The 13,800-nt window shown below is 48.4% G+C and overlaps 1 protein-coding gene across 1 annotated transcript; it reads right to left on the minus strand.

The window, feature by feature from the left end:
• Window positions 1-9,358: 9,358 nt before the first annotated feature.
• Sox3 (SRY-box transcription factor 3) lies at window positions 9,359-11,727 on the minus strand. Its single transcript, XM_052740059.1, has one exon. The coding sequence runs from the start codon at window positions 11,412-11,414 to the stop codon at window positions 10,089-10,091; it is 1,326 nt and encodes a 441-aa protein (XP_052596019.1). The 5' UTR covers window positions 11,415-11,727; the 3' UTR covers window positions 9,359-10,088.
• Between the last annotated feature and the right edge of the window lie 2,073 nt (window positions 11,728-13,800).

The raw sequence follows: 13,800 nt of genomic DNA on the forward strand, positions 1-13,800 counted from the left end.
TTCATTGAAAGAATTCTGAGTAAATCTGCCACACTGCTTGTAATTACTAGCAACATCACTAGAGCTCATGGTGTTTACACACTCAACCTAATTTAGCCCTTGCAATGAAATCGTATTACATGACATAGCAAGAGAGCTTGTTAGCAGAAGAAATGCAGGACACGAAGAGTCCAGAAGATGTTAAATTGACCTGGAGCTATTTTTCAGGGTTTGTTAGTGGTGAGTGTGTTCTTAGCTAACCTGCAGAATGTAAAACAGAGCCTGTAGACAGACTGAAAGACAGCTCTATCAGTTCTGCTGGAGGTGTTGACACTATTATCCTACCCAGGGTGTGAGCACAGATGCTTGTTACTATTCCAATTTGGCTGAGCTGTTTGGAGCTTTTGACATTACAGATATCCTGTTTCTACACATAGAGACTTATAGAGGAATCTTAAGTTCAGGGTCTTTTCAGAATAGAGTGAATAGTCAATGTTCCAAACTATGTATTTGCGAATAACAAATGGTATTTCAATTGAGCAATTAGAAAAAAAAAAGCAGAATTGGTTTTGATTGAGCACTATAGTAGATGAATTTAGTTTATAGAAACCTATCAAGTCACATTAAGTTTGAAGGAGCAACAGTTGATTTGAACAAAAACAACCTGCATATGAATGTTATTGTATGTAGAAACACACTACCAAGCTGAGGTCATATAACCAAATTCACTCCTTTCACTTTAAAAGCTTAAGCAGTTAGACTCCTTTTCTTGTGTTATCTCCCCGAATGCTACCTCCATCCCTTCATCCCTCCATTCCTATACCCTCCACCTTGTTCCTTGTGCCCTGTTCAGACTCCCTACCCCTGACCAGGGATAAGCAAAGATTCACACCTCTTGATGTTACCACCTCCTGTTCTTACTGCTACTGTCCTTAGTCGAGTCTTTCTGTCATGCCTGGTCCCAAATCAAACAGCCTCTTGGCTAATCTCTCTGACTCCAGTCTCTTCCTGCTCCAATTTGTCCTTCACACTACAGTCAGCTTGATCTTTACAAAGCACTGACCAAAATCTTTTCATGCTTCCCACTGAGGACAGGATTGAACCATAACTCCTTGGCATGGTGTTTGTCCAAAACAAATGAGCGGGATCTTTCCCTCTCTAGCTTCATTTCCCATAATCTTTCTCTCTTCTTCTGAAGCTATGGTCCTTGACCATAAGAAGTTCCTTGACTTCAATATATATAACTGTCTTTCAAGTAATTATCTGTCTGCTTAGAGTGTCTTCTACCTACTCTTCCATATAAGAGGTCTGCATAGAGTACATGGCTCCATTTAAATGACCTTCAGGGTGACCCTTGTTGGACTCACTCACCAGGAATGGACGCATTATGAAGCATTTGCAATTCATTCTTTCTCAAGACCAAATCACTTGTTGATCTTGTATCTCTAAACTCAAATTGTGAGTCCCACAGCTTCCTAGCGTCCCTGAATCCTTGCACTTTTCTTGCTGCAGAGGATGTATTAGTAATCATTATGGGGCTTTTTCTCTCAGCTCCGGAGCCCAATTTTCTTCTCAGGAGTGTTTTCCCTTTCTTAATAAACTGCCTTCATTTCTAATTCTGAAACAAATAAGTAAAAGCCTTTATGGAATAAATAAGTCATGGATTTTAGATTACCCTTTAAACACTTCCAACGTCCTTGGACTGAGCTTATGGCTCAGTGGTAGAACACTTGCCTTCCATGAATGAAGTCCAAGTTTAAAACTTGCAGGACCACAAAAAAAAGTGGATAATTTCATACTTCAGTAAATATTAAAGTTCATTAATTGTTTTGAATACTGTTTAGTAAGCATTATTTTATTTTTGCTCATTAGGACTTAGAAGGTCCACATATTTTTTTTAAAAAAGTATATTGCAAACACTCTACCACCGAACTACATCCCCACCTCAATACTTTTCCTTCAGCAGCATCTTCTTTTTTCAAATGAGAATATCCTTTAACACAAGTGCATTCACTTTTAAAATGCGTTTCAAACAGAGTCACCACCATAAGAATCAAACTGGAGCCAGGCTGTGGTGGTGCACACCTATTGTTATAATTAACGAGGCAATCCCATGTAGTTTATCTGGTAATTAAAAGAGGTTTATTTCAGGGGTAACTTTCAACCAATAAGGGGTCAATTACAGGATCCGGGAGAGAAGAGGTACAGTTCAGCGTAGTTCTCTGGGGAACTCTGACTTGGTCTTCAAATCCAGCCTCCAGGACCATGAGGAGCTAAGACAGCGAACATGTGTGCATCTTGGGTCTTAAGGGGTCTCCTCTTGGCCACACCCCAGGGGCAGGTCATAGGCAGGTGTGGCAGTTACTTGCTGCCACACTAGGGGCAGTGCTTCAAGGTCAAAGCTGGAACAGCTACCCACTACACACACCTTTAATCCCAGCACTTGGGAGGCAGACAATCTCTGTGAGTTCGAGATTTACAGAGTGCATTTCAGGACAGCTAGAACTACATTGTGAGAACCTGTTTTGGAAAAAAATTGGATGCTTTGCTCAGGATTAGCCTAGGATTATGAATTTGGGGTGGGGCGACAACGGAAGTACAGTTCTCAGTGTATTGGATAAAGGGCATGTATTATTTATCAATAATTGATATTGACTTTGATAGTGTGGTGGACGTCATGTTTGTTAGACTTTTTAACTATGCTGTTACATGTCCTCCCTTCCCTTACTCTACTCTTTGAAAAGTAGTCATCAGGAGCCTGAACTTCAGAAGTAGGGATTTATGCTCCACCTCCCTGAGGCCAGACTAGTGATACACATTATTTGGAATTGTTCTGCCCGGACTCTTCTCTTCTCCTTACCTGCTTATTTAGTTATTTCAATGTCCATCAGTCTGAGCACCTGGAAAATTATACTTTGGTTTATAGTTCAGTATTCTTTAATCATTTATTGTTCAAATGGTTCCATCTTTGATCATTAGGAGCTGCTTTAATTGACTTCTCTTTCCCTCTGACACTGACACCCCATTTGTTGTTTTCAATTCTTTCTCCCTCTTCCTTCTTCCTTCCCTCCACCTTGTAGTAAGCTTTGTTGTCAGACTATCTTTGGATCAACAGCCCCCAAATAACGACACAGAGACTTATTATTAATGATCAAGTTTGGCCTTTAGCTTGGACTTGTCCCCAACTAGCTCTTATAATTTAAATTAACCCATTTCTGTTAAATTACATTTTATCATGTGGCCTTTTACCTTTCTTTCATTCTGTATTTCCCACTCCCTCTGTGTCTCGGAGTTTCCTCGAAAGCCTAGATTCCTCCTCCTCTTCCTTTCTCTCCCCAGAAATCTTGCCTATACCTCCTGCCTAGCTATTGGCTGTCTAACTTTTTATTACACTAATCACAGCAACACATCTTCAGACATTATACAAATATCCCACAACATCTCTTTCTCAAAAACTACACTGGATTTATACCTAATTAGCAAATAAATATGTAGGTTGTTTACCCCACTGGGGTAATATTAATAATACTGATAGAATATTGGTGTATACATCCTATATGGACGTGCGTGTTTCCTTTCCCTAACTTTTCCTAGGTGTGGAATTACTGACTGCTATGTGAAGTTTGGTTAACCCCTGGAGGAACTGCCAGACTGTTTCCAAAGGTGTTTTTTTTTTTTCACTTTCATCAGTACTTATAAGAATTACAATTTCTTCTCATCGTCAGCAATACTTGTATTGTCTGTTTTTGACTATTTTTATAACCATTATCGGGCATGTGAAGTGGTAACTCCTCATTTGCATTTCCCTGCTGACTAATGGTGTGTGTCTGTGTTCATTTGTATATTCCCCTTTGGAAAAAAAAAAGCCTAAAACCAATCCTTTGCCTGTTTAAAAGTAGTTGTCTTAGTGTTGTTGAATTTAGGAGTCTTTGCCTGATCTAAGTAAACCCCTGACCAGATTTATCACCTGCACATATTTTCTTCCATTCTGTGTGCTGGCAAAGGAAGTACTTTCTTGATGCTTCCCTCTGGAACAAACAGATAAAACAAACAAATAAAATGCCCTATTTTTTTTTATTTTGATAAAGTCTAATGTGTCCGCTTTAAAATATTTATTTATTTTGCATGCATGTGAGTTGGGGTGCATGCATGCACGTGTGGAGGTCAGAGGACTTTTTGGAGTCAGTTCTCTCCTTCCACCATGTGAGTCTTTGGGATTGAGCTCAGGTCATTAGGCTTGGTCGAAAGCACCTTTACCCACCAAGCCATCTTGCCAGCCCTGATTTATCATTTTTTTTCTCTTGTATTTATGCTTTTGGTGCCATGTAGAAATTTCCCCCTCTTCATTTAGTATGAAGTTTTATTTTTTATCTTCCCATACCAATTACAGGCCTCAACATGAGAAGCTTCACTACTGACCTTAAAAGTATGGGCTCTGACTGGTGGTGCACGCCTTTCATCCCAGCACTCGGGAGGCAGAGGCAGGTGGATTTCTGTGAGTTGAAGGCCAGCCTGGTGTACAAAGCAAGTTCCAGGACACCCAGAGCTACACAGAGAAACCCTGTCTCAAACAAACAAACAAACTATATGTACAGGTCTGACCAGCTCCTTCACAAGTGTCAGCAAACATTACTGAGAAATGCAGTAACAGTCAACTTACAATGCATAATTGCTGTGTGCCTAGTACTGCTCAGCTCCTGAAGCTCTGCTCCATTGAATCTTCACAAACCAGAAATGCTATCCCCACTTGATACCTGTAGAAACTGAAGTATACAGGAAGTGATGTCCTCAATAGCTCACAGGTGGAGAGAGATAGAGCCTAAGTTATAAGTTCAGTCCTGATTTCTCTTCTCCTCCCCTTTGTCTTCTTCCTTCCCATTTTTTTTTTGTTTGTTTGTTTTGGCTTTGTTTTTTTTTTTTTTTTTTTTTTTCAAGACAGGGTTTTTCTGTATAGCCCTGGCTGTCCTTGGACTAGCTTTGTAGACCAGGCTGGCTTGAACTCCTGATCCTCTTGCCACTGCCTCATACGTGCAGGGATTACAGGTATACACCAGTACGCCCGTCACATTGAACACCTTACACTGATACTGTGATTTCTTAAAGTTGCAGTAAACACTTCATGTATATTCTTGAGAGCCTGCAATGCAAACAGACACAGTCTTTGCCGTCATGGAATTTACACAATAGGAGGGAGACATCAGACAGAATCACACAAATGTACAATGATCACACACACAGTGCTTAGTAGAGGCTGTGAACACGGGGAGAGCTCATACCAAGAAACTGGTGCACATTTAAGATGTAGGCATCATGGAAGGCTTCCCAGAAGAGGTGATACTTGAACTGAGATTTTTTTCTGAAGAATGCTGGACAGTCTGAGGGTAGAGCTTGAGAAAGAATATTCCAAGCAAAAGGAAAACAGGAAGCTCAAAAGCCCCAAGATGAGAAGAACATACATTTTTGGTAGTAGGTTTTATTAATTGTAAGGCAATCTGGGTTTGATGTGGAGGAAATCTGATCAAGGCAAAACATAAAATATGTGCTGCATCTAACAAGTATTTACAAGTTACTAGATTTCAGAATTTTTTTTAATGACAACATTAGGAATCACAATTTGTTTATTCGACAAACATTTCTCAAAGGAATCCTGCCTACTGGGAGGAAGGGAACAATAGAAAAAGAAGGAGTGAAGCTCAGAAAGATGGAAAGATACTAGATCATGCAAAACTTTGGAGTAGTTAGGACTTTTTTTCCCCCTAAAAGCTCTCCACTGGAAGCCACCAGAAAGTTATTTGAGAAAGGAAATGCCATAATAGGATTTATTTGCATATGCTAGAGGGCAGAGTGGAAGACCAGAGAACAGGTCATGCATTGAGGAGGTGGGATGGATTACGATGGCAATGGGAAGAAAAGACCCAACATATTCCATTTCATTGCTACCTGCTGCTCACCTAGTCTCTTATCCCCCTAGCCAGGATCCCATTCCTGGGCTTGCTCTCTGCCCTTCCCAAGAAGGCAGCAAAAGCTGCTGGAGCACCTGTGATCATGGATCTTGGGGTACCTCAGTGGCCCCTGCTCCTTACAATCCAAGGCTGTTAGGCATGTCTCCAAAGGAGGTCTTTTTCTCCAGTGAGTGAGTCTGAAGAATGATGAGCCACTCACTAATCTGCTTCTGCTCCAGCTTTCTTCCGAGGAAACCTGGCAGGGGGTTACTCTGGTGCTCCTCCTGCCTCTGTTAACTGCAGCCTCAGCTGGGAGGAAAGCTAGGGGATTACTACTCCTGGGGCTCCCTGCCCCCCTCCTACCCCTCAAAACAGCTGAAGAAAAGGCTTGAACATTCTTTCACAAAGAGGGGCATTTCAGTATTCACGATGAGGAAGGCATATATTTTAAAACTGCCTTTTCTGGTGATAACAGAAATACAATCACATTAGAAAAAAAATGGAAAGTATAAGGAAGACTCGCCAGTATTCATAATACTACCCTGGACGTTTTGCATCTTTCCCTCTCATGTATACTTGTTTTTTTTTTTTTAATAGTCAAAGTCATGCATGCTAAATAAGAGTTCTGGCATCTTGTTCTCTTCACTCGGTATTATTAAAGCCACTCCATAAATGATTTTGATAATTATACAGCAGCTTTAAAAAAAAACGTATTTAATTACTCTTTCCCCTTTTCCTGGACACTTAAGGTAGTTATAACATATAAGCAGTGTAAGAGCAGCTACGACAGACAAGGTTATCAACCTTTATTTGCACTTTCAACACCTAGCCCCACCCCTGTGGACTTCCAGGTGGGGAATTAATAAGGGAAATTATATAGTCACAGGACAGGAAAGCAAATCTCTAGAAGGATAATTTCCACCAAAAGTAGCTCTGGTCCTGGCAGGGAAACTCGAAGACTTTGGATGCATGTGTTTCCTCACTGTCTCCCTAGTTCTTACCATTGCCCAAGCAGTGCCTAAGTGTCACCATGTCAGGAATTCCCTCTTCTCCAGATATCTCGCTGGAGTTTGGCTGTAGAAGCAGCTGGGGCTGGCTGTGAGTTCCTTGGATTCTAGCTTCCTTTTGTGGCAGACAGGCATAGTGAGGAGAATCCTTCCCCAGGGTCTGAGAAGCTGCTTCCACTGGGCTGTATTTGGAAGCAGCTAGGCAACCTTGAGCACTGTCATTTCCCCTTTTGGTGACAAACCCAGCCAGAGAAAGCAGGAGGGACTGGAGTCTTGGCAGATTGTGAGTTTGTTGCTGTTTTAGCAGCAGCAGAGCCCTCATTTTAAATTAAGCCGTATCAGAACCTCAGCTCTGTAGAAACAGATTAAGGAGCGGTCACTCCGGCTGACTAGAGCAGGGAGAACAGTGTCTGGTGTGAAAATTCTGGGCTAGAGAATGGAAGCTTCATTCTAGTTCATTCTAGTTCTCTCCCCTATTGCTGAAGTTTAAAAACATTATCTTTCATCTGTATTTAAATCCTCCAAATGTGCTGATTGATGAAATCTTTTCTCTTCTTAAAGGCAATTTGGAAATCAGACAAAGTGGAGCACAAAGCTATGGATACTTAGAGAGGGTGAGCAGTATGTGCGACATGCTGAAAGGGTGACCCTGGCACTTCTAAGAAGGCAGCAGCACAATAAGCTCTTGCAAAGAAGCCATGTCAGAGTTTATTCCCCCTCTGCCACCGCCCCCTCAGTGGGGGGCATTGCTTGTTTGTACCCCACCCTTTCCTGTAGTCATTTCAGACCAAAATCTAGAGTAACCTTAGGCAGATATTTTCCTTAAGACCAAAGACTGAAAGATTGGAATAGGGTGGTAGGTCTGACAGGTTTCCCACTGGGACTTTGGAAGTGGGGGAGGCTCGCCCACCAAGCAGCCTGTGGCTTTGCGCCAATCACTGCAGTAAAGGGTGGAAGCTCCCACCGGTCAAGAGGGGATTGAGGTCTGGAGGTAAGAGGCCCAGCCTGAACACAGCAGGCCCAGGAAGAGCCCTGCGAGGAGGGCAATGGGACTGCATCTGTAAATCAACGCTGGCCCCCTCCTACCCCATGCTGGACAGTGGGGGATGGGGTGCGGGGGGTGGGGAGGACTGTGCAAACGTCTTCGGAGGAGGGTTGGTGCTGCCTTCCCAGGGAGACCCGACCTTTCTTGGAGAGGCGGGGTGGCTTTAGTCTCCAGGATCTGCAGTGGTGTGTAAAAAGCGGGCACGACCCCCGAAGCCTCAGAAACCCCCGCCCCTCCCCCTGAGGCCCGCCCAGACCCGCAGGTGAATGGCTAGTCCACACAAAGGAAGCCGGCTGGAAACGTGGAATTCGGACCAATTTACAGAGGACTCCGTCGCCTAGGGTCCCAACAGACCGCAAGCAAAGAAACCTGTGGTCAGGAGTGGATGAGGATAAAAACAGTGCACCAGGCCAAGCTTATTGGAAAAGCCGAGTTTAGTTATTCTGGGATAGCGAGGTAACAGGATTAAAGGGATTAAGGAAATCACCTCAAACAGCTGAGGAGAGGGTAAAAAAACACGGGTTCTATTTGTTTTCTTCCTAGGCCCCAAACAGATACGCTGGGGCTCCATGCAAAAGGAAGGACCCTTGAGGGAGTACAATGGAATGGTCAATGGTTATGGGTTGGAGGAAATACGGGGAAAGGGAATAAAAAAACAAGTCCTGGGCTCAAGATGAGAGGGAGCCTTTCTAGAAAATAAATAAGCAAACTGCTTTGACAAGTTAAAAGCAAGCTTTGGGAGGAGTTCTAGAACTCTTTTACACATCTACAGCGTAACTTTTAAAACAAAATCTTCCAGCGTTGAATATTCACACCTCCGCTTCAGCTACCACGGTGGAAGTATTTATTTCCTGATGGGGACGCCTGTAACCATTTATTTTAAATACAATCACTGAGATTTCTGAAGGGCTTTCGTTTTGTAAATACTTCAAACTCAGCTCAAGTATCTTCCCGCCCCAGTGCACAGAAGTAAGCGGCCCGCTTTTGGGAAGTTTTCCTGGCCGCAGGTGTCTGCCTCCCGCCCCGCATGGCTGCGGAAGTAGACAATCAATCCCTGAATGCTCTCACCGCCGCAATCAACAAGTGCACGGCTGCACGCGGAGTGTGCAGCTCAGGTAGCATGGGGCCGGCTCCTGGTTAGGCGCTCCCAGAAGACAAACCTTTTCCTCCACTTGAGACTGTTTCTCATTTGAGAGTATCTGGAGGGGAGCCGTTGTAGCTTGGATCTCCAGTACTTTAAAAGAAATCATTTCAGGTCATGTTCACCCCACTTGAGCCCTACTCATTCCCAGGTCTGCAAACTCAATTATAAAATTAAGTGTTGTTCTCCCTCCCAATCTGCACTTAAAATTTCGGGCCCACAAAATTATCAGGACTCCAGCATGTTGGTTATAAAATTTATTGATCTCTCATTTAGGAATTAAGAGTAAAATCTTGAAAAAACCTGGAACAAAATAACCCCCTCCCCACCACCCAAACGAAAGAACACATTAGCAAGACGAAATAGCAAACAGATCACTGCAAGAAATCACAAACTCAACAGCCTAAATGCGCACTGGACAGAAGCTGTCCCGCGGCCAGGGGCGGCGAGGCGGGAAACGCACGCACACCTGGCTATAAATTAACATTGGCTTTAGCTGTCGCGCCACTTGGCGCGGCCAGTCACCCCCCCCCCCCCAAATAAAAACCAGGAAAACAGAAGCAATACGACGGGGGTGGGGGTTGGAGGCATTGCAGTTCTTGGGTCAACTTCACTCACTCTTCGATTAATAGCAAACTAACAAGACAACATTTTCAAATGCAACATAAGAACCTAGGAACCCGGGAAGAGGAGAAAGGGGCTGCATTTTCTTCGCAAACATCACAGCGATTCCCAGCCTACAAAGGGGGAGGGAGGGGCAGCGGTCAGAAGCCGGCGGCTCTAGAAAGTCCCATTTCCGCCACTCCTGACTTCTTGCTTTTGTACAAAACCCGACAGCTACAGCAAAACTTTCGGTTCTCCTCATCTTCGGTACAAGGCAACAGTCTCAGGCAAGCAAAGCTAAACAACAAGGCGTCCCAACGTGGGGGTGTGGGGCAGGGTGGGGGCGAAGAGCTAGGAGCGCAGGCGGGAGCTCAGATGTGGGTCAGCGGCACCGTTCCATTGACTGCAGTCCCGGCGCCCTGGTAGTGCTGGTGCACGCCATGCAGTCGGCCGCCCGGGAGCGGAGAGGCGGCGTCAGCCGCATCCCCGCCAGGTGGCAGGTACATGCTGATCATGTCGCGCAGGTCGCCAAGGCACGCGCGCTGCGAGTGCGAAGCGATGGCGGGCGGCGGCGAGCTGGGCTCCGACTTCACCACGGAGCCCATGGGGCCCAGGCTCATGGCGGCTGCGGCAGCGGCCGCGGCGGCGGCGGTTGGCTGTTGCCCGTAGGCGGCAGCTGCAGCAGCCGCGGCCGAGGGCGCCATGCCCCCATAGCCCGAGGCGGCGGCGGCAGCGGCGGCGGCGTTCATGTAGCTCTGGGCGCCGGGTGGCATCATGGGGCTGTACTGCAGGCCAGCCATGTCGTAGCGGTGCATCTGGGGTAGCGCGGGCGGCGGCGGCGGGCTGCTCATGCTCGGGGGCTGCGCGTAGCCTAGCTGCTCCTGAACCAGCGAGTACGCGCCGTTGGCCCAGCCGTTCACGTGCGTGTACGTGTCCAGGCGCTGGCCCACGCCCACTGGGCTGCTCGCGGCAGCGGCAGCGGCGGCGGCGGCCGCGGCGGCGGCGGCGCCCGGGGGCAGGAGGCCGCCGGGCAGGGAGTACTTGTCCTTCTTAAGCAGCGTCTTGGTCTTGCGGCGCGGCCGGTACTTGTAGTCCGGGTACTCCTTCATGTGCACTGCACGCAGTCGCTTGGCCTCGTCGATGAACGGTCGTTTCTCAGCATCGGTCAGCAGTTTCCAGTCGGCGCCCAAGCGCTTGCTGATTTCGGAGTTGTGCATCTTGGGGTTCTCCAGGGCCATCTTGCGACGCTGCCCGCGGGACCATACCATGAAAGCGTTCATGGGCCGCTTTACGCGGTCTTGGTCGCTGCCACCGCCACCGCCGTTCGCGCCACCGCTGCCTGCGTTCGCGCCGCTGGCTGGGTTCGCGCTACTCTTGCCTGCACCGCCTGGGGCTGCGGGGCCGCCGGTGCCCGCTGCCGGGGTGGGCGGCCCTACAGGGTTCTTGAGTTCAGTCTCCAGCAGGCTGTACATTGCCGGGGCGGGAAGAAGGTGCGCCAGCGTGGCGGGAGGAGAAGGCGCTCCAGGGGCTGGAGCGGCCACGGTGAAAAGGCCAGGGGACTCCGTCGGAGTGGCGCTTGGGGGCCGGGGAGCCGGCGGGTCGAGCGGGAAGGGCAGGCTTGCGGAAGTGCTCCGCGCGAAGTCGGCGGGAACGCGCGGGCTTCTCTCACCTGATGCGTTCTCTCGAGCTGGTCGCATTAGCAGCCTGCCCAGGAAGTCAGCCCGGCCTCTTTATATACCTGCTCAATCCGGGAGGGTTGGGGCTCGGTCCGCCCCTCCCCACCCGTGGGCCCCGTGATTGACAGGCTTGCCGTGATGAGCCCTGGCCAATCAACACCGAGCCCCCTATGGCCCAGCTTGGAGGAAAAAAAAAGTTCGGGGAGCCCTTTAGTTCACCCTCCGTACCCTTCTTGGGTCGAGTGACGTGATGAGAGTTATTCAGGAGGCGGGAGTCCCTGAGACCCGCTCCGAGACCACCAATTAGGGTCTCAAAAAGTTTGAAAGAACGAAACCCGAGGAGGTGAGGGAGGAGGGGAAGAGGGCGCGCGAATAGAGCTAGGGGGGAGGGGCAGAGGAGCGCCCGCGGGGTTCAGAAAACAACTTTGCAGCCTTGACAAGGCTGACCAGCGCCCCATCCCAGGGCCAGCCTGAAAATCTTCCCGCTGTCTGCACCGAGGACCTGCAACCGTTGCGGTTGCCAGCGCTGAAGACCCTGGGGACCGCCAGCAGCCCAGGCATGCTTGGGACATTCAATACATAACGGAGGTGCGCTAGGCTGAGCCTCTAAGAGCCCTCCTTGGAATTAATTGGTTGCTGGCTGCCTGAACCCTCCACCCCGAGGGCCAGTGCGTCCACGACAGAGCGAGGGTCAGGGACTGGGGCGGGAGACTGCGAGCGCACCTGGCAGTGAGGCTCTCCGGGGGTTTTGCAAGTGCCAGTGGTGAGTGGCCCTCTGCCTGGGCCCTGGGGGAGGCGCTCACACGCGGTGGCGTGGGGAGCGTGTGTGGGACAGAAAGGGCGAACGGGCCTCCACTTTCTCGCTCCGGGCCCCCGCATAGAGGCCCCTTTTTGTCTCTGCTGTCTGGCCATTTCGGGTTTTCCAGTCCGATGCTCCTGAGGGGGAGGGTCGGGCCCCTTGGAAAATCCGTTTTCATGGCAACACGGAGCCTCTCGGAGTAAAAGAAAAGTTTTTTTTTTTTTTTTTTTTGCGGGGGGGTTGTGTGTGCGGTGGCCGGAGCTGAGCCGAGGCCTTGCTCCGGGTGGACCGCCGGGCCCCCTCCTCTAACCACGCACCTGCCGCGACCGCTGTGAGCCGCTCTGGGCGCGCAACCGCGCCACCTCCCCCTCGAGCAGGCTATGCTAACAGACTTCGCTTCTCCTTTCTTGTTTTACAGCCTTTCTGACCGAAGCCCAGAAAAACAGAGCTGAACCTTCAGGCACTTTGTCGGGTTATCTGCCAAGGACTAGCGGCTAGAGAAACCCCAGCTGCCGAGAGAGGGAACCTGGACATTCTCTGCTGCCAACTCAAGCAAGTGGCATGGCGTTCGAAACTCTCGGAGCCGCCTGAGGGAGGGAATGGGAAGCCATCTGGGCAGATGTGGCAGAAATCGAAATAAGGTGTCAGCGTAGTATTGGATTCCCGCCTCTTCCTTTAGCTTGGTGGAAAGGTGGGGACTCCAAAGGAAAGCTTAAGACTTAAACATATATGCGGGGGCATTCCAGGCTTCTAGTTTTTCAGTGATAATGCAAAATGAGGTGATTTTAGATGCCTGCACCCCTGGCTTGTTTCTCTTTCTCTCTTGCACTAATTAAAAAGCCGCCGACGTTTGCAGGACTCAGACCAGTTCAGCCCTTTCGTGGCCAGACGGACCGCTAGCGCCAGAATCTCGATTTCCAGCTGGTATCACTTCCAGGAAGTTTGTGGTCCTGAGTCCTTCCTTTTTAAATTTGCACTCTACCTGGTCTGAGTAGTTTCCTGTCAAGGATATCAGTCAGTTAGGTGGGTGTAGGGGGTTTAAGTCTCTGGAAAGATTCTGTGTAGGGATATATGTTAGTGTGTGTGTGTGTGTGTGTGTGTGTGTGTGTGTGTGTGTGTGTGCCTGCGCACGCGCACAGCTGTGCTGGAAAACAAGTCTCCAAAAACAGAATGATTCAGCAAACCCCACCTGCACTTGTTTTCTTGGTAAATTGGCTGACAGACTCAGATTTTCTTAGGCACACCCAAGGTCCCCTAAAAAGCCGATGTGCTCTGGCCCCTGCCCTCCCACCACCCTCTTCATGCCCTCTCTAGGTTTTTCTGGGCCCCGGAGGCTGTTGCTAAGTGAAGAGCGGTTTAGGAAACTACCCAACCGACGCGCAGCCTGGCGTCCAGTAGCCTGACAGATGTCAGGATTCTTTCCAAGTTTTAGGACCCAAGTAAGCCGTTGTGGTGACAGCGCCTGAGCTGCGTATTTCCCAAGGCAGAGGATGTGGGGCTGGTCCCCCGCTCCTCCCAGAAGCAGGTGAGCTGCTTGTCGTTTGATCACACCTTGTCCTGGTCATTTTCACATTACATCCGGCCAGATTTACGGAGGTCTCTTGGTAG

This window comes from Peromyscus californicus, unplaced genomic scaffold (assembly GCF_007827085.1).
Source record: "Peromyscus californicus insignis strain IS unplaced genomic scaffold, ASM782708v3 Scaffold_10__1_contigs__length_136768540, whole genome shotgun sequence".
In the NCBI taxonomy this organism is placed as follows: Eukaryota; Metazoa; Chordata; class Mammalia; order Rodentia; family Cricetidae; genus Peromyscus; species Peromyscus californicus.